Source organism: Pecten maximus, chromosome 12 (assembly GCF_902652985.1).
Source record: "Pecten maximus chromosome 12, xPecMax1.1, whole genome shotgun sequence".
In the NCBI taxonomy this organism is placed as follows: Eukaryota; Metazoa; Mollusca; class Bivalvia; order Pectinida; family Pectinidae; genus Pecten; species Pecten maximus.
Genome location: NC_047026.1, coordinates 19,586,156 through 19,604,696, shown reverse-complemented (window position 1 = coordinate 19,604,696; position 18,541 = coordinate 19,586,156). Strand labels below are relative to the sequence as shown.

At 36.1% G+C, this 18,541-nt stretch overlaps 1 protein-coding gene and 1 long non-coding RNA gene across 3 annotated transcripts; both read left to right on the top strand.

The window, feature by feature from the left end:
• Positions 1-55: 55 nt before the first annotated feature.
• LOC117339247 (neurofilament heavy polypeptide-like) lies at positions 56-13,355 on the top strand. 2 transcript variants are annotated; one of them, XR_004535137.1, is made up of 5 exons: positions 56-138; positions 864-955; positions 3,808-3,912; positions 7,268-12,201; positions 12,310-12,328. XR_004535137.1 is itself a non-coding variant. In XM_033900727.1 (4 exons), exons 2-4 carry the CDS (start codon positions 876-878, stop codon positions 8,928-8,930), a joined length of 1,848 nt encoding a protein of 615 aa, XP_033756618.1. In that variant the 5' UTR covers positions 56-138; positions 864-875; the 3' UTR covers positions 8,931-13,355. The 2 variants fall into 2 exon arrangements, 1 of the variants encoding a protein (XP_033756618.1); XM_033900727.1 differs by having other exon boundaries at positions 7,268-13,355.
• Positions 13,356-17,603: 4,248 nt separating this feature from the next.
• Positions 17,604-18,340, top strand: LOC117339991. Its single transcript, XR_004535348.1, has 2 exons — positions 17,604-17,637; positions 17,776-18,340. It is a non-coding gene; the product is annotated as an uncharacterized LOC117339991 (long non-coding RNA).
• Positions 18,341-18,541: the final 201 nt, after the last annotated feature.

Sequence of the window (18,541 nt, the reverse complement as noted above, 5' to 3'; positions counted from 1 at the left end):
AAAACGATTGGTTGATTGGAATCGCCCGCCATTTCTCTGACCTTATATGGAAAAGTTCAAAGGTCATTATTGAATGAGGACTGGGAACCTCATTTGCATTTGGCGTTGGTTGTGTTGTGAATGTTATGATTTAGGCGGGTAAGTACAATACTATATTGAGAATATTGTCAATAATTACAGTGAGCTTTATTACGTTAAAGCATTTTCACGTATACATTAGATTTTCTGTAAGCAAAAATAACATGTTTCTATGAGGATGTGGAACACTCAGAAATCATTCATAAACAAACGGTTTCAAGACATAAGCTTAGCTTACATTAGGCATTCACCGATCAAGTAGCCTTTTGAACTAAATATATGTTTTTGCATAATGATTTATGTTTCCTCTACATTGCGTTGACAATCATATAAACGGTTGATGATCAATTAATATGCTGTTTGTCAGGGGGTTGGACATCAATATATGTGAATAAGAATTTTAAAATAGTGAATATGTGTTGTGATTTCAGCCAATCACATTACTTAATTTACACATACGCTGTCACGTGTGTAAACAAAGTAGTACATTTGTAGTAGGTGTAAGCGTAGCTGCACAATTTGCAATATTTATGCTTCTCTTTGGTATTCAACTTTCCTTCTTAAAATATTGAATATAATGTATATTTACTCATGGATTTTTTTGAAGGAGTTAAAAATTATTAACACAGAGAAAATGGCACAAAATAAGCTGTTTTATGAAAATTGATTGAACTTCTAAGTGCATTGTCCTCTTTAGTTTGTGTGTATAGTAGATGTTTCATTGTATATATATAATTTATATGATCCATAGGTGATTGTATGCTTTAAAACATTATTTTATTTAGGATTCGATCAGGATGCCAGGCAGACAAACAAAAACACCAAAGAGGACAACCAGGCAGTCCAATGTTGTTCCGGGAAGTCCCATTGACATTGGGTAGGTTACAACACTCAGGTGGTGTCGTTTTTTTGTTTGTTGGGTATGGTGTGAATGTCAGAGTGATTGTCAATTGAATGAATGCGTGGTTACTGATGTTATGTGAAGTATACTTAATCTACTTTACGTTATAATTGTAAATGGTGTGTGTAAATGATTTTGTAACGATATATATTTATACAATAGAATTTGTTAAAATGAAAGTAAACAGGAAATACTAAGTCCAAATGACAACATTTTCATGAAACGACAAGTCATAATTGTCTATCACCTATCAGTGGTGTTGTATGGAAGATGAATGTTATTGAAATTACTATCATATGTGACTCTGAGTGCCACATTGAGGTTTACAGTGCATGTCATCTGATCAAAATATCTGTGTTATTACATTTAAATAATTTCTATATCAACACTCATCTAGTTAGAACTGTTTCATGCAAGTGAAAAAATAAAATAAAAAATACCTTATCTGTGTAAATTATTTTGTAGCCCTCTACATCTGATAATTAATGGGTTCACTACACCATGTGTTGGTACCTTGGTCGCTCTCACCTTAATCCATTTTACAACTTTCACTCTACACAATCCTGTTGATACTAAAAGGTTTCTCAGAAAATATGACCATATGATTGTATTATAAATACCTGTCTTGATCAGATCTAATATAACTTAATATTAAACCAATGCCCTGAGGCATTACAGAGCAGACACACTAGTGGTAAAACAGGTTACATTGCCTGAGGTCACCAGAAGGTGTGAAGTATTGTAGAATAACCAATATAATCTGCCATAAGGAAAAGGTGATTGTTATCATATGGTGGTCCCTACCATTAAATCTACACCAGGATTAGTTGGCTAAATTATTGTTATAATAAATAAAAACATAGTATGATACATGTCAAGGACTTTAAATTTCTTCCTGTTAGGCATTTTGATTGGATCCTATCCAACATTCCTTTCAGCAACATTTTTAAACAAAGAAAAGTTTAAACGTAATTTCAAAATTGTGGCAGGGAAAGCCAAATATTACAAATATACATGATAGATTATACTAATGTTTCTTTATAATTTAGGTTAGTATTTCAGGCAAGAGGATAATTCTGCAAATTTTGAATGTTTCGTCTTCTATTTGTACAGTGAACCAGTTTTGTTGTTGCAACATGCAAATTGTAGACTCTTCTGAAAGTCAAACTTATCAAAATTAGACTTGCATTTACTGTAATGCTATGCTCCAATACATATATAGATTATCACAGAAAAAATAAATCACATTTCTCATGTTTATTAAGATTTGCTGAAAGAGATCATCCAAGAGAAATCAAATTTGATGTGTGATAAGATCAGCTTCTATAAATTTATGTTTACATTGTCATATCTTAGAACTATATCTCATATAGTATAGCTCAATGATTCTAAAAAAAAGTATTGTATCTAAGCTATATACAAATTTATAGCTCTGTCTTCAAATTGTAGTGAATCTGTATAATATAAATCAATATTGGTAGGGTTTATGCCAAATATTTATTGTTTCACATCATTTTTTAAATTTCTCGAAATTTTGTTTTTCCCAAAATATAGAGCCCAATCTATGTAAATAACTTAGCCGATTTTTTTACACCATGGTTGATACCTAGACTGGTATATTTTTTTTTCAGATTCATTTTATTCAGTTTCAAAGGCCTCCAGCCCACAGTACATGTTATTACAAATATAAGTGATTGTTCCAAATGGAAAATAGCAATCATTGTTTAACAAATTATATTTTACAAATTCATAATATAAACGTGAAAGAAAGTAGCATTATATAATAATGATACATGTACACACAAATCATTACTGAGATGAATATTGATCTCTCTTAATATATTTCAGAGAGTTAATTACATCCAAACTACATACATGTTAATCAATTCATACATTTTGGAGATATTCACCACGAGTTTTAAATGCTCGTTTCAAAAATTTACAAAAAGGTCTACAAGACCGTATATCACACATTAGAAAAGAGAACCTCTCCAACACATTTAAGTGATTCATATCTACAGGTAAATTCAATAAATACAAAGAACAAAGACATACAAAATGTATTTCATCTTCAAGTACTGGTCTGTTACAAACATTTAGACAGTAAATACAAAGTCTGTCATTTCTAGTGGTACCACTGCATCTCCCTGTTTCAATAGCAAGATGATGGTTACCACTTCTAAAACGTGCAAGTACAGTACGCATATATCTACTCATATTTTGAATAAGATAATCTTCTTGACAAAAGATAGTTTTAAACTGCCTATAAGTACATAACTTATCACTGTCATACAATGCGCCATACCATGATTGTAAAAAAGTATCTACCAATCTGGTTTTAACGTTTTGAAGAAATACAGAAATATCTCCAACACCCTGATTTAAAGACTGGTATATATATATATATTGTGTATTAAAGTAAACTGATATCCTTTCTATGAAATTTAATAAGTAAATTTCACATAACATGTATTCGGAATTTAGAATCAATGAAATAGTTGTTGTACATTTGATCACACTTCTTTTAATTAATCTATTTGAAATTAGACTTGTGCCTAATCCTCTACACCACTCCTTAATACTTGTGTTACAGTGTATCATGGAGGAGTGGGAATAACAAGTCTAATTTTGATTTGATTGCACAAGTGTATATTAATATGCCGATAAGACTGGTAAAGTGCTCACAAGTATCCATGACATTTTAAATCAGATGACAGCAAATAATTGTGGCTTTATAATAAGAAAAATAAACATAAGACTTAATACATGTTTGATCTGATCTGGAGTGGTGATTAATTATTCCAAACCTGTATTCTGTTGTCTTTCAGAATTTTGAAGCCTTTGAGTCCAAAAACTCCAGGATGGATGTCAGGACGAAATGCAGTTTTCAAAACACCTGAGTCACCCTCTCAAAAGCGACTTAGGACTCGCAGGTAAAGAACTCAGTGTTGTCTTTTATAGCAGAACAAAAACTCAGCTGGGATACTTATTAATTTATTAGTTTTGTTGGATTATACATGGGGCCGTGTAAAATTTTCAGTAAGCTCCCTTAGTGGAGAGAAATGACTGTTGGATAGTACAACACCAGACGTGTGACGTAATAAAATCACAAATTTTATATGTAAATTAATAAGGGTAATAACATGCTTTGATTGTACTTTCTGGTTTAGTATTTGTAAAAAGAAATACCGTATTTGACCTAATAAGGGCGCAGGACGCGGGTAATTGAGAGTGGGGGCGCCCTATTAAGATTAGTTATTCTGAAGTTTTATGAAACAGACTATACCTTATAGCAGAATACCCAAGGCTGTGGAAACGGTAAAATATTCAGTCATAAAAATATTCCAGATGAAGATATCTATTCATTATCATATATTAAGCTTAAACATCACTTGAATATTCCTGTAAACCATGCCAGCTGATCTTTAGACCAGAGAACGTGTATTCCACCATTTATGACAAATTATGTTCAAATGGAACTCTTTTGTGTTCTATTTATACACACAGGTGATTTCCCAGATCATATCAGACATCGTTTTCTTTGACCTAATAATTGATTTACAATGTCTTTTACTAGCTTTCTTTTCTGAACAAAAGTTATTTATCAACAAGAATGAAGTCTTTTACTTTATCTTCAAATGAAGATTGTAAGTTATTATTTGTATGTGTGTTTAGTTTCGGGTGCTCTTTGCACTGGCATGTCATCTGTAGGAATAGACAAAATGTGGCGAAAACTTGTGTTCCAATTACTTAATTTGCTGAAGAAAATTGAACACATAAAGTAGCAAAACATTTCACATGAATTATTACTTTTGAACACCATTTTGACACTCAGTCTAAGATTTATTTCCTTGAAAAAAGGTAGGGGCGCCCTTATTAGGGCAGGTGCCCTTATTAAGTCAAATACAGTATTAGCCCCTACCCTTACTATATCGAGGGGTAACACTCGAAGATCAGGTGATGCATCAAATGGAAGTAGGCTATTGATTGGTTGACAATTATAATACACCTGGTAAGTATTGTTTACAGAGCTGTTGACCAATCAGATTGCCACTTTCATTCCACTCTAAATTCTAAAATATACAGACTACTTCCGTTCCATAGTCTATGTATCCTCATCTATCACAACCACTTTGGATACATTTTCTCATCTTTAAATTGTTGTCACAGGGACATTACTGAAGTTTGTGTGAATTTGAAATTTTAGTGATTGAACTTCAATTCAAAGTAAATCGAAGCTCATCTCCCACTTCTGACTTTTCGAGGGTTGCACCTTGTTGATTTAGTAGTAGGGGCTACTGGCGAGTATTGCTTTATTAATATTAACCAGAAGCAGAGGCCTGATATTGAACGTAAATCATATAGTTATCTCCCTTCCAGTGTTGAATCTTTTGAAAACAAAAATTTGTTGGATCATTTTAATGATTTAGGGAAGACAAAATATGTTGAATTTAACATTAACTGATTGAAAACATTGGAAATCGTTTTTTTTTTAATGTATAATTGTTTTGTCTCTCAAGTCCGGCGATGGCAGCATCATCAAAGTTTTACTTTTAGATCCATTGCTAAAAAAGTATCAGTCCAACTTTAACCAAATTTGGTATATAATTATGTCACATAGTGGACATCTCAACATAGCCTTTATTTATGGACTAACTTATTGTCAAATGACTATGAAATTTAGAGATATGCTAAAGCTCAGTTTTGGGATGCAGTATATTATATGTAATCCCATTATAAAGGTCTCCGAAACGCACAACACTAAATTAGGTTTTCAAACTACAGATTACATGAATTTTTATTTTGTGCTGTATTCTGGGTTAAAAACCTTCGAATTTGAGAAATTGATATGATATTGGATCTCCAATTGATTTAAAAATCAGTATATAGCCAAATTGAAATGAATTCTATGATATAGCTTATGTATTTTTTTCTCACTTCTCAGCCAGAGTGATTATGGGGTAAAAATTACATATATTTAGGTAAATTTTGAAAATTAGTGATTTTGTGACATTTGATATTTGTTTTGCAATGTACCAATATTTACACATATAAAGATATAAACAGAAATTCAGAATGCTTCCATTCTTTCAATCTGAAGTTTGCTTGGTTGGTCTAGGAAAAAAATTCTGAAATTTTAGTGAATTTTGGTGTTTGCTTAAACATTACTATACTCACAAACCAAGACAAGCGAGACAAATATAATTATGTGTAATTCTTGTTCTATATAAATCATTCCCATTTATCATTGTTTCTTTCTTTATAAGACTCCTCCAAGAATACATCTTTCCAAAACTGGTTTTAAGCCCACTGTCAACAGATGGTGAGCGAAATAAATCACTTTTCATCCGCCGTTCATCACACGGCGTGACGCTTGTCCAACCTTAAAGGATTATTGCTATCTCTATTTCTCAGAAAGTTCTCCATAGATCTTTCTTAAATTACATAGACTGTAGACTGTACACCTTGTTCCCTAGTTGTGCATGTTCTATTTTGAGACTGATCTGACCCAGATTTGATGTGTAGGTTTGCCTTTTTTTCAAATGATAATAAGGAGAAAGAAGAAAAATAAGTAATCAGTCTTATAAAGATCCAAAGTAGATCACTCGATGGGGTGTGCCAAGATCTCCCTGGGATCTCTTGATATACTTCATTTTGCACACCTTTATGTATCCTGATCTGCAATTAGCCAAAATGCCCATGCCAATACTTTTCATGACCCTGCCATGAAATGGGGGTTGGGGAGCATATGGTGTTACCCATGTCCATCCCTTCCCGATGCAATGTAATTTCATGAACTGCTTATGCAATCCTCACCAAACTATTTACTCGATTTAGAATATGACTTTTTGATCCCTTTTCACTTTGTCTACTCGATTTACAATATGACCTTCTCATCTCTTTTCACTTTGTCCATTTTACAATTCCAAAGAAAAATATAAGATCTGACAGTAAATGAAGGATTTGGCATTGATATAAAAAAGGGTGTTTGAACTGCAATACCAGCTTATTAAGCTATATTCAACATTGCTTGATTTATTCAGTAGTAAGTGCTTAATAATATATTTCAAAAAGAAACATAATCACAAAGTCATTTTAATTAAACTGAAACTTTAATTACATCACCAGTAGTCCAGAGTATTATGTTGCCTGGCTCTTTGTTACTGTATTTATCTGCAAATAAGTGAGTCACAAATAGCCAACCTCAAACTTGAAAATATATTCTCCATTGCTTTGTGCTCAATTAATCAATACGAAATTTGTAATTTTATAATGTTTATTTTTCAGGTCATCTATGTATCAGTCGAAGATGAATGAAAAATGTTTTGAATCACAGAGCAAGACAACAAAATTTGAACTTCATGAGAAACAACATATTCGTTCCCCTCCAGTTGCTAAACGTACAAGAAGGTCATCTATCTACCAAAAGACAACCATGAAATTAGTGGACATTCCTCTTTCTCCCGAGTCCAAAACAAGTGTCACCACTAGGACTAGGAGAGCCTCTGTTTATCACAAAGGGGGTGGTGCTAAACTTGTCCAGATCACAGAGGAAACAGGTGTTACACAGAAAGGAAGAAAAATGCCTGTGTCCGTCAAACCATTCTCTAGTTTGAAAACTCAGGATAAATCTGGTTCTAGTTCAACAGCAACAAATAAACAGGACGAAGCTAAGCCACCTCGTCCAGCGACAAAGTCTTTAGCACAGAAGAGAAAGGTACAGACCCCTGTTAAGTCTCCAAAGGCAAAGAGGGCCAAGGTTAGTAGTCCATCACTCCAAGTGAAGACGGCCACACAGGAGACAGAGAAAGTTACCAGTCCTCAGGGTGATAGAAAAGCTACATTAAAAACTGCAATGAAGTCCTCAACCAAGAAAACCCCAGTGAAATCTTTGACTGCAAAAACTCCTGCAAAATCTACAAGGTCATCTCGCAGCACTCCTTTGATGAAAGATGAGGTCTCATCTGTAACAAAATCACCAGCAAAGCAATCCTCAGCAAAGACACCGGCTGCAAAAACTCCTGTTGTTCAAAGTAAAGCAAAGACACCGGCGACAAAAACACCAGTTGTTCAAAGTAAAGCAAAGACACCGGCGACAAAAACACCAGTTGTTCAAAGTAAAGCAAAGACGACGGCGACAAAAACACCAGTTGTTCAAAGTAAAGCAAAGACACCGGCGACAAAAACACCAGTTGTTCAAAGTAAAGCAAAGACACCGGCTGCAAAAACTCCTGTTCAGAACAAGACAAAAACACCAGCAGCAAAATCTCCTATTGTTCAGAACAAGACGAATACACCAGCTGCAAAAACTCCTGTTGTTCAAAGTAAAACAAAGACACCGGCTGCAAAATCTCCTATTGTTCAGAAAAAGACGAAAACACCAGCAGCAAAAACAGTTGTTCAGAACAAGATGAAAACACCAGCTGCAAAAACTCCTGTTGTTATGGATAAGATGAAGACACCAGCTGCAATGCCCAGTAAAATAGTTTCATCACCTTTGAAAGACACACCAGTCCTCAAGTCTCATAAACAAAGCGTGTTAATACAGAATAATCACATGGCTAGTGTAAAGAAAAGGAAACTGTCTGCAGAAAATGGTGATGTCAACAGTCCTAAGCCTCATAAAAAGCATAAGTCTGTGGAAAGTGTACATGAGTTGAAAAATGTAAAATACAAATCTGTTGTTGTGCAATCTCCGCCTGGTAGTGGGAAAAGACTGAAGACACCAAAAAAACTTCCCAAAACACCAGTAGTTAAGCGCAAAACAACTCCTTCACGCCGTGCTGAGGTGTCATCACAGAAGGTGGATATCATCCCCGTTCATGTGGACCAGGAGAATGAACCACTCAACATCACCCTGAATGACGAGGCAAACACGTCCATCACCAGCCAGACAAGCAATGAACTGAACACAACTTACTCACACTCATCTCGATGTATCATCCTCTAGACCCACTGCCGCTCATTGCAGTGTAAAATCCTCTAAACCGGAGGCACTGTCACTAATCACAGTGTATCAACATCTAGACCTGAGGCAGCATCATTCATCAGTCTATCACCCTCTATTTGAGAGGCAGTTCACTCCTATCATCTAGTCCAGAGGCAGTGTCGTTCATCAGAGTGTATCAACATCTAGTCCGTAGGTAGTGTCACTCATCAGTGTATCGTCCTCTAGACTGGTGGCAGTTTTCTGTACAGCTCAGGTTGGGCTTTATCAGTTGACAGACCTTGACTGTGAGGTCTCCAATGGCAATTCACAGGGTGTCCTCAGACTCTGGACAAAAAAGTTCTTATAAAAATTCATAGGCTTTGTCAACCACTGTAACAATGTACATCTGAAGCAGGCTCATGCCATCAAATGGTTTTAGATAAATTTGTTGAATCTTTGCCTGAGTTTTATAAAAACAAAACAAAACAGTGTAGTTGGTAGGGGAAGAGAAGAGTATATTGCATAATTATAGGGTAGATGTATCAACTCAAGTCTGTTTAGTCTTACGTACATTAATATGCAAACCTTATATTTTATTGAAAACTTATGTTTCTTCATGTAGATTTTATCAAAGCAAAGATTCTATTTATTTTTATTGGTAAAGAAACGTTTGTCTTTTAAATTTATTATTATTATTATTCAATGTACTTGCCATATTTTGTTGCATTGCGATAGATTTTAACATTACATGTACACTTATTTTCATGTCAACATGAAATTCTTCAAATCTGGATCTGAACAGTGTCCAAACTAACAAGTGTACAGGGTAAGAGTTTCGAATTTGAGATTGCAGAATGTACTAGATATTGGTTTCTTATGATACTTGTTAACAGTAGCAGTGTGTAATCTGTCAAATTTTAGTCTTCCCTTTCTCTTCTTTGTCTTTCTTTCTCTCTTGGCGGGCATGTGATGCTCCACTTGTAAATATAGAATGTGTCCATGCTTCATCACACCTCACTTGTCATCATCCTGTTTTATTCTTGAAATTAAATATTGTTTTTGTTATAATTATAAGTGCCACATGTAGTTCCATCTTTCAATGTTTGTACAGATTTGTAACATAATGAAAACATAAAACACTAGAAGTATGATGAGGTACACAGAATTTGTTTTCAGAGTTTTTATATACACATATTTTAGAACCACAAAGCATAACTACTCTGGGGCGTGTTAGTGTTAATTTGTTTGGTTATAGCTATATAGCTTATAATGCAAATCAAGACGAGAAAAATCTCTAGTTGGAGAAATTCTCCAAGAACGAACATCCTGCCAAGTTCATATAGGCGTTGTGGTTCATCTACTAGGTTTCGGGGGAATACTTAGCGGTATACATAGCCCTCTTGAATAAAAAGTAAGCAAATCAAAAAGAAAAGAGGGGCAACCGCTGAAGCCAGATTTCCAAACAGTATATTCTACTTTCTTCTATAGCTGGTTGTCGACATGTAGATTGGTAGTTATGTTGGGGACATATATCAGTAGTTTGGATAATTGAAATATTTTGACATTTAGTTATGCAGCATTCTTCTGCATCAAAATTTTTTTTTCTTTTTTCTTTTTTTTTTTAAGCTCTTTAATGAAATTTAAAGCAGACTTTATTCTCTCTGTTGAAAATTCATCATCGACATCAAGCCCTCTAAAATTTCTAGTCATTTTATGAAAAGCCCTTTTTCAGATAAAACACTTTAAGAGAATGTCTAAGATTACAGGGCATCCAGTAGACCCTTGAGAGTATGTTTTTGACTCTTCAAAATCAGATTTGACTCTTGAGTTTGAAGGAGCATGTCTATTTGACATAATGTTTTGACCCATCATATCATATCACAAGGTGATTTGACTTCTGAAATTGCTAAAAGTCAAGGGTCAACTGGATGCTCTTGATTAAATGATAGATTTTGGTTAAATCTTGAATCAACATTTTGGTCTCGAGGTACAAATGTATCATGAATGATGACCATCTTCCAGTTTTATCTATTTGTCATAACTTGAATTAGCATTGAATTTTTCATTTCATCATCTCGTGGTACACAAAACTGTATCATGAATGAAGACCATCGTCTGATTTCATATATTTAATTTGTTATAACTTATAAAACATGTACGGTACCTTGTATGTGTGATAAATATGTACTACACATGCAATTTTTTTCATAGTCCTTTAAAATATTTTGAAATTTAAATATTGCATGTATGCAATTTCACTATATATATGTGATGAGTTAATGATCATGACTACCAATGATTGTCAGCTATTTTTACCAACAAACAGCATGTATTAAATTAAGGTGGATTTTAGTTATTTTCCCTGGTAGACACTAGTCATTTCAAAGTTTATTTAACCAACTTTTGAAATCTAGTCGAGAGCATGAAGTAAGATTGTGAGTGTATATATTCTTTTCGGCATATGTTGTTCTGGGGTATTGCATTAAGACGATGCATCTTGGACAAGAATTGTACAGGTATGTGTGAACATGTGTTATCAAAGTGTGTTGTTAACAGGATGTACCAGTATGTGTGTATATGTGTTATCAGGGTGTTGTAAACATGGGATGTATGGAATGAGGAGTTGTTGTAAACATGTGGGATACGGTATGAAGATATTTGTGTTGTAAACATGTGATGTAAGGTATGAAGATAGTTGTGTTGTAAACATGTGATGTATGGTATGAAGATAGTTGTGTTGTAAACATGTGTGGTACGGTATGAGGATGTGTTGTGTTGTAAACATGTGGGATACGGTATGAAGATGTGTTGTGTTGTAAACATGTTGTGTATGGTATGAAGATAGTTGTGTTGTAAACATGTGGGGTACGGTATGAGGATGTGTTGTGTTGTAAACATGTGGGGGTACGGTATGAGGATGTGTTGTGTTGTAAACATGTGGGGTACAGTATGAGGATGTGTTGTGTTGTAAACATGTGGGGTACGGTATGAGGAGTTGTTGTAAACATGTGGGGTACGGTATGACTGAGGATGTGTTGTGTTGTAAACATGTGATGTACGGTATGAGGATGTGTTGTGTTGTAAACATGTGGGGTACGGTATGAGGAGTTGTTGTAAACATGTGGGGTACGGTATGACTGAGGATGTGTTGTGTTGTAAACATGTGGGGTACGGTATGAGGATGTGTTGTAAACATGTGGGGTACGGTATGAGGATGTGTTGTGTTGTAAACATGTGGGGTACGGTATGAGGATGTGTTGTAAACATGTGGGGTACGGTATGAGGATGTGTTGTAAACATGTGGGGTACGGTATGACTGAGGATGTGTTGTGTTGTAAACATGTGATGTACGGTATGAGGATGTGTTGTGTTGTAAACATGTGGGGTACGGTATGAGGAGTTGTTGTAAACATGTGGGGTACGGTATGACTGAGGATGTGTTGTGTTGTAAACATGTGGGGTACGGTATGAGGATGTGTTGTAAACATGTGGGGTACGGTATGAGGATGTGTTTTGTTGTAAACATGTGGGGTACGGTATGAGGATGTGTTGTAAACATGTGGGGTACGGTATGAGGATGTGTTGTAAACATGTGGGGTACGGTATGAGGAGTTGTTGTGTTGTAAACATGTGGGGTACGGTATATGAGGATGTGTTTTGTAAACATGTGGTGTATGGTATCAGGATGTAAACATGTGATGTACGGTATGAGGATGTGTTGTGTTGTAAACATGTGGGGTACGGTATGAGGATGTGTTGTGTTGTAAACATGTGAGGTACGGTATGAGGATGTGATGTGTTGTAAACATGTGATGTACGGTATGAGGATGTGTTGTGTTGTAAACATGTGATGTACGGTATGAGGATGTGTTGTAAACATGTGATGTACGGTATGAGGATGTGTTGTGTTGTAAACATGTGATGTACGGTATGAGGATGTGTTGTGTTGTAAACATGTGGGGGTACGGTATGAGGATGTGATGTGTTGTAAACATGTGATGTACGGTATGAGGATGTGTTGTGTTGTAAACATGTGGGGGTACGGTATGAGGATGTGTTGTGTTGTAAACATGTGGGGTACGGTATGAGGATGTAAACATGTGGTGTATGGTATCAGGATGTAAACATGTGGTGTATGGTATCAGGATGTGTTGTAAACATGTGGTGTACAGTATGAGGATGTGTGTGTACTTGTTAATCTCTCAGGAACCCATTTTCTCCATTTGTTGGAGAGGAATAAGTGACAACCTGCTATATTGTAATAGCTGTTTGTTGTGTGTGTAATTTCCTCTGTCTGTTGGAGTGAAATTAGTGATGATTCTTTAACTAGCTACATTCTGGTAGCTTTTTGTTGTGTTTTTAATTTCCTCCATTAATTGGAGTGGAATTAGTGGTAACTTGTTACATTTTGGTAGCTATTTGTTGTGTGTGTGCATATTTCGAAGGGGGGGGGGGGGGGGGGGGGGGGGGGGGACATATGTTCTTGTATGTGTGGTCTTGTTGGTGAAATCAAACTTTCTGCATTGACTATCTAATTAGACACAGATACTTTGATTAGGTGCCATTAGTAATTTGTTTTAAGGTTGAAATTTTATCTTATGAAGAAAAAATGTTTTAAAATGAAGTAGCTCTGCCAAGGATTGATTAAAACACTACCAATGGAGTAGTACAGAAGTTTAGGCAATTTAGTTATCTACCTGTATGTATGCATTTGTTATGTTGTTTGTCTTATTGACAGACACAACCTTGTTGTCTGGGTAGATGTTTGTGTTGTTTGTCTTATTGACAGACACAACCTTGTTGTCTGGGTAGATGTTTGTGTTGTTGGTCTTATTGACAGACACAACCTTGTTGTCTGGGTAGATGTTTGTTGAATCCTGAATATCCATATTTTTAATTGATATATTTTGGAGGAGACTTGTACACTGTATAGTTTAAATATGGTAGGAAACAAAAGTTAACTTACCTTCAGCTGCTAGATTGAAGTCACAATTATATCTCCCTTCTGTTGTACTACATTGTACATGGTTAGAGGGGCCGAAGTGGACAAGTGGTTAAAGTGTCCCGACACTTCATCACTAGCCCTCCACTTCTGGGTTGCAAGTTCAAAACCCATGTGGAGCAGTTGCCTGGTACTGACTGTAGGTCGTGGTTTTTCTCCAGGTACTCCGGCTTTCCTCCACCTCCAAATCCTGGCACATCCTTAAATGACCCTGGCTGTTAATAGGATGTTAAACAAAATAAAACAAACATGGTCTCATTATGAATTACCTCCCTTTATCGGCCAGCTGACTTGATTTTCTAAGTAGTACTGATGGTATAATTATGGACTAGTGATATTCAGATGTCCTCTACTTCACAGAATCCATTTCGCACTTGCTTTACATTACATTCTAGAAGTTTAAGGATTTAGAGGATGGATAAATGTTTCAATCAAGTTTATACAGAAAAGTTTTATATACCGGACAAGGTATAGTACAGAATTGTAGTTGTTTAAGTTTTAGTAAATGAAAAGGAAATGATAAAATGGAAGTTAAACATTTGTCTAAGAAATAAGATAGCACAATATGAAACTCCAATTATTGGCAATGAGAGATGAAATTTTGACAAGCCAGAAAATTCCTTGTGATTATAACTATATGCTGGTAGACTTATTGCCTCAATGTTCATGTCAGAAATGTAGAAAATAATTTTCCGGGATTATATAGGTAGCACACTACAGTAGGACAGCCTGGCCATGTTTACATATCTAAAACGTGTGCCATATTTTTCAGAATTGGGCATTTTTACTGTACACTGCTACCATAGTTGTCAGCAATTCATTATCCTTATCATTGATTCCCATATGGTATCTAACCCAATTTCTGGATCTTTTTCAATTGATTTTTTATTTGTATCATATCTTTAAACTAACATAAATATTAGTGTATTGTTTATTTATCTTATCAGTGGTTATCCTTAGTATTCTGTAAGGTAACATGCCATTTAACCTCGGGTGAAGATCAGAGGTTCATGGTTCAATGCTCCTTACCTGTTTCGGGTTTGTTTCTTGGGAAGCTAAGAAATGGGCCAGTCTTTTCTGTCATTGTGTTCCAGGGCAAGACACTTTACCTTGAGGCTCTGAATTGGTATGCGACGGTCTCCATGTAATGTTCTGTGAGGTAGTGACCAACTACTACAAGGAGACCCAGCCCTATAATGGCCCTGGCTGTTCAGGGGGCGATAAACCCAGCAAACAAACATTCTGTATATAGATAATCCTTTAGATATTTGACAGTAAAATGGCAATTTATTGACAAAATGTAAGAATGGCAAAAATTGTTTCTATTTTTTGTTGTCAGAGTTGTTATATGAAAGAGTTGAGACTCGTGTTGTATTTGTTTGTGCCAATGTCATTATATAATTACAGTATATGAAATTCATATGGTCATGTCAGATTATACTCATCCAGCAATAAACCCAGGTCGTCAACACATACTCTCAGATCTAAAATTGGTAGTCAGCTCATTAATTTGTTGTACATTAAAACATAAGTTCCTATTGAGTTTGATATAGGTGGACTTATTAATTAAGGGGTATTGTTTGTTGATAATATATACCCCATAGACAAATAAGAATGGATGACATGAATCTTGCCTGACATTCAGTTTCAGATAAATTGTAATTCCATTGTGATAAGTAAATCATATAATTTCATTCATTTTCGCTAAAATAGAATGGATATTTCTACTAGCACTAGGTTGGTATTTTGAAAATCCAGCAGTATCTTTGGATGTCAGCTCTAGAACTGTCAATGTAAGTCTTTGTGACAAACTCTGTAATAGAAATTTCAAACACAAACAAGTTAAATAGATTTATGAATCACTTTTATGATTTTTTTGTTTACTGATACAGTAAATTATTCTGTAAGACAGGTTCCCACAGGACTTCCAGGAAACGTAACATTTGCGGCGTTCAGATTGCTTACTTTTTGTTAAGTCTGCCATCAGCTTTATCAACTTTTTGTATCACAGGGACTTGGCAGCAATTTTAAATGCACCAGGTTTGTGGACCTATAGTTGGGAAATTGTACAAAGTCCCTATGATTTGTGTGACTATTTTTCTGCATATTATCAATTCTTATATTTATTTCAATGCTAATCAGAATAAGGCTGTCTTGTATACTAAAGCATTAAATATACGCTTGCGTAATGTAATTGATGACTGAATATGTTGACTGATGTCTATGGGAACCTGTGATAAAACATGGTAGCTTGACTATATCGGACTTGATACCACCAGGTAGCATTCCTTATATTATAGCTAGAGTATTTATATGTGTGTGTAGTGTCCATACAATATAGGCATCTTGATTTTAGTGTCTCCGATAATTTAGTTTTTTAAGAATTTTTCTTCTTTTTAGCTAGAGGAATTTTTAATGGTGTAATTTATTAGATTTTTTAAACTGAATATTTGTTTATGTTGTTTTTTTTATGTTTTTTTTTTTCATTTTCTCTGAGCAAAAAAAATCTTATCATGAGGCATTATTTATGACTAGAACTTTTTACCAAGGTCAGGCGATATCATATTTGACTTTGTTTGCTTTGCTGTGCACCAGTCAGCTTGATGTTATTATACATATAAATAGAGTCACAGAGGCTTATATTAAATACTAGGGATTCCATGGTTTTAGTGTCAGCACCTAATGTGCATTCCTATTTCATAAATTTCATTATTAATTTCCTAACAACTATTTTATGTTGGAGTTATTTTGTTGAACTTCTGGATTTTTAGAAAAGAATTCAGGATTTGACAAATGAGTCGATGAAGGTTTTGTAAAGTGCAGGAGAAGAAAGTTGTTAAGAAGTGGTAGAAGAGATTTGTATATGTTTTGTAAGAGAAGGCCAGAGTGTTTGAAGGGGATGGAGGAAGTGACATAAAATTGTAAAAGGGTGTTTAAAGGAAGGGACAATGCTAAATTGACTATTATTAATGAACATAAGATCTGTATGAATGAGAATAGGAAATCAGTATGAGAAGAAGAAATAGATGATGGGATTTTAAATCAAGGGACTGAGAGAAAGGGACAGAGGGAAGGAGAAGATGGGCAATGAGGAGAGGGGGGAAGATAGGCAGTGAGGGGAGGAGATGGGCAGTGAGGGGAGGGGAAGATGGGCAGTGAGGAGAGAGGAAGATGGGCAGTGAGGAGAGGGGAAGATGGGCAGTGAGGAAGGAGATGGGCAGTGAGGGGAGGGGAGGGGGAGGTGGAGATGGGCAGTGAGGGGAGGAGGGGAGGGGAGGGGGAGGTGGAGATGGGCAGTGAGGGGAGGAGGAGATGGGCAGTGAGGGGAGGGGAAGATGGGCAGTGAGGGAAGGGGAAGATGGGCAGTGAGGGGAGGAGGAGATGGGCAGTGAGGGGAGGAGGAGATGGCCAGTGAGGGAAGGAGGAGATGGGCAGTGAGGGAAGGAGATTGGCAGTGAGGAGAGGGGAAGATGGGCAGTGAGGAGAGGGGAAGATGGGCAGTGAGGAGAGGGGAAGATAGGCAGTGAGGAGAGGGGAAGATGGGCAGTGAGGAGAGGAGATGGGCAGTGAGGAGAGGGGAAGATGGGCAGTGAGGAGAGGGGAAGATGGGCAGTGAGGAGAGGGGGAGATGGGCAGTGAGGAGAGGAGGAGATGGCCAGTGAGGGGAGGGGGAGGTGGAGATGGCCAGTGAGGGGCGGGGGAGGAGGAGATGGCCAGTGAGGGGAGGTGGAGAGGGGCGAGGGAGGAGGAGATGGGCAGTGAGGGGCGAGGGAGGAGGAGATGGCCAGTGAGGGGCGGGGGAGGAGGAGATGGGCAGTGAGGGGCGAGGGAGGAGGAGATGGGCAGTGAGGGGCGGGGGAGGAGGAGACGGATAGTGAGGGAGTAAAAGATAGAATAGACAATGAGCTGGTGGAGGAATGATGGAAAGGGTGAATGGTGAAGAGAGCAAGAAAAGATGAACAACAAATGAAGGATGGGGCAGGAAGGAGAGACATTGAATTGGTGGAGGGATGATGTGTGAAGAAAGTAAGGGACAGTGAAGAAGAAAGAGATAGCAGAGACAAGACTGATGGAGGGATGGTGGAAAGGATGAAAGGTGAAGGAAGCTGACAAAAATGTAATATAATTATTATGTAAATAGAGGAGGAGTTCATGGCAACAGTCAGCTCTTCAGAAGGCAGCTCTCGAAAAAAAACTTTGAACATATGCAGACTAAAGTAGTTTTTGAAATAGCTTGCTATGTTTCTTTGGTATACTAGCTTAGAACATACTTAGTGTTAAATGCTTGGCTATGTTACTTGGTGGTATGCTTTGTTTGATACTTTTAAAGAATAATTTGTTAAAAATTTGTCCGATATGTTTGGAATTTCTTTGACAGTTTTGTCATAATAAATGTCTGGATTTATTTTAATAAATAAGATACCATGAAGAATTGCATTTTGTTTTGATTAGCAAACCATCATCAGATGTCGGCCAACCACCATTAAAGAGGATTGTGATTAGTTGAACACCAGAAAAGACAAGGAGCTTCTCTTTGTATTTGTAATTCAGTGAATTAAATCGGTATATTTGATTGCATCTCAGCAAAACTAAGGTATTTTTGTAAAACAGTGTGTAAAATGTCAGCAAT

Coding starts and splice junctions, on each gene's coding strand:
- LOC117339247 (XM_033900727.1), top strand. CDS start 876: ATGCCAGGCAGACAAACAAAAACACCAAAGAGGACAACCAGGCAGTCC. Junction 956..3,807: donor GGAAGTCCCATTGACATTGG/GTAGGTTACAAC, acceptor GTTGTCTTTCAG/AATTTTGAAGCCTTTGAGTC. Junction 3,913..7,267: donor AAGCGACTTAGGACTCGCAG/GTAAAGAACTCA, acceptor TTTATTTTTCAG/GTCATCTATGTATCAGTCGA.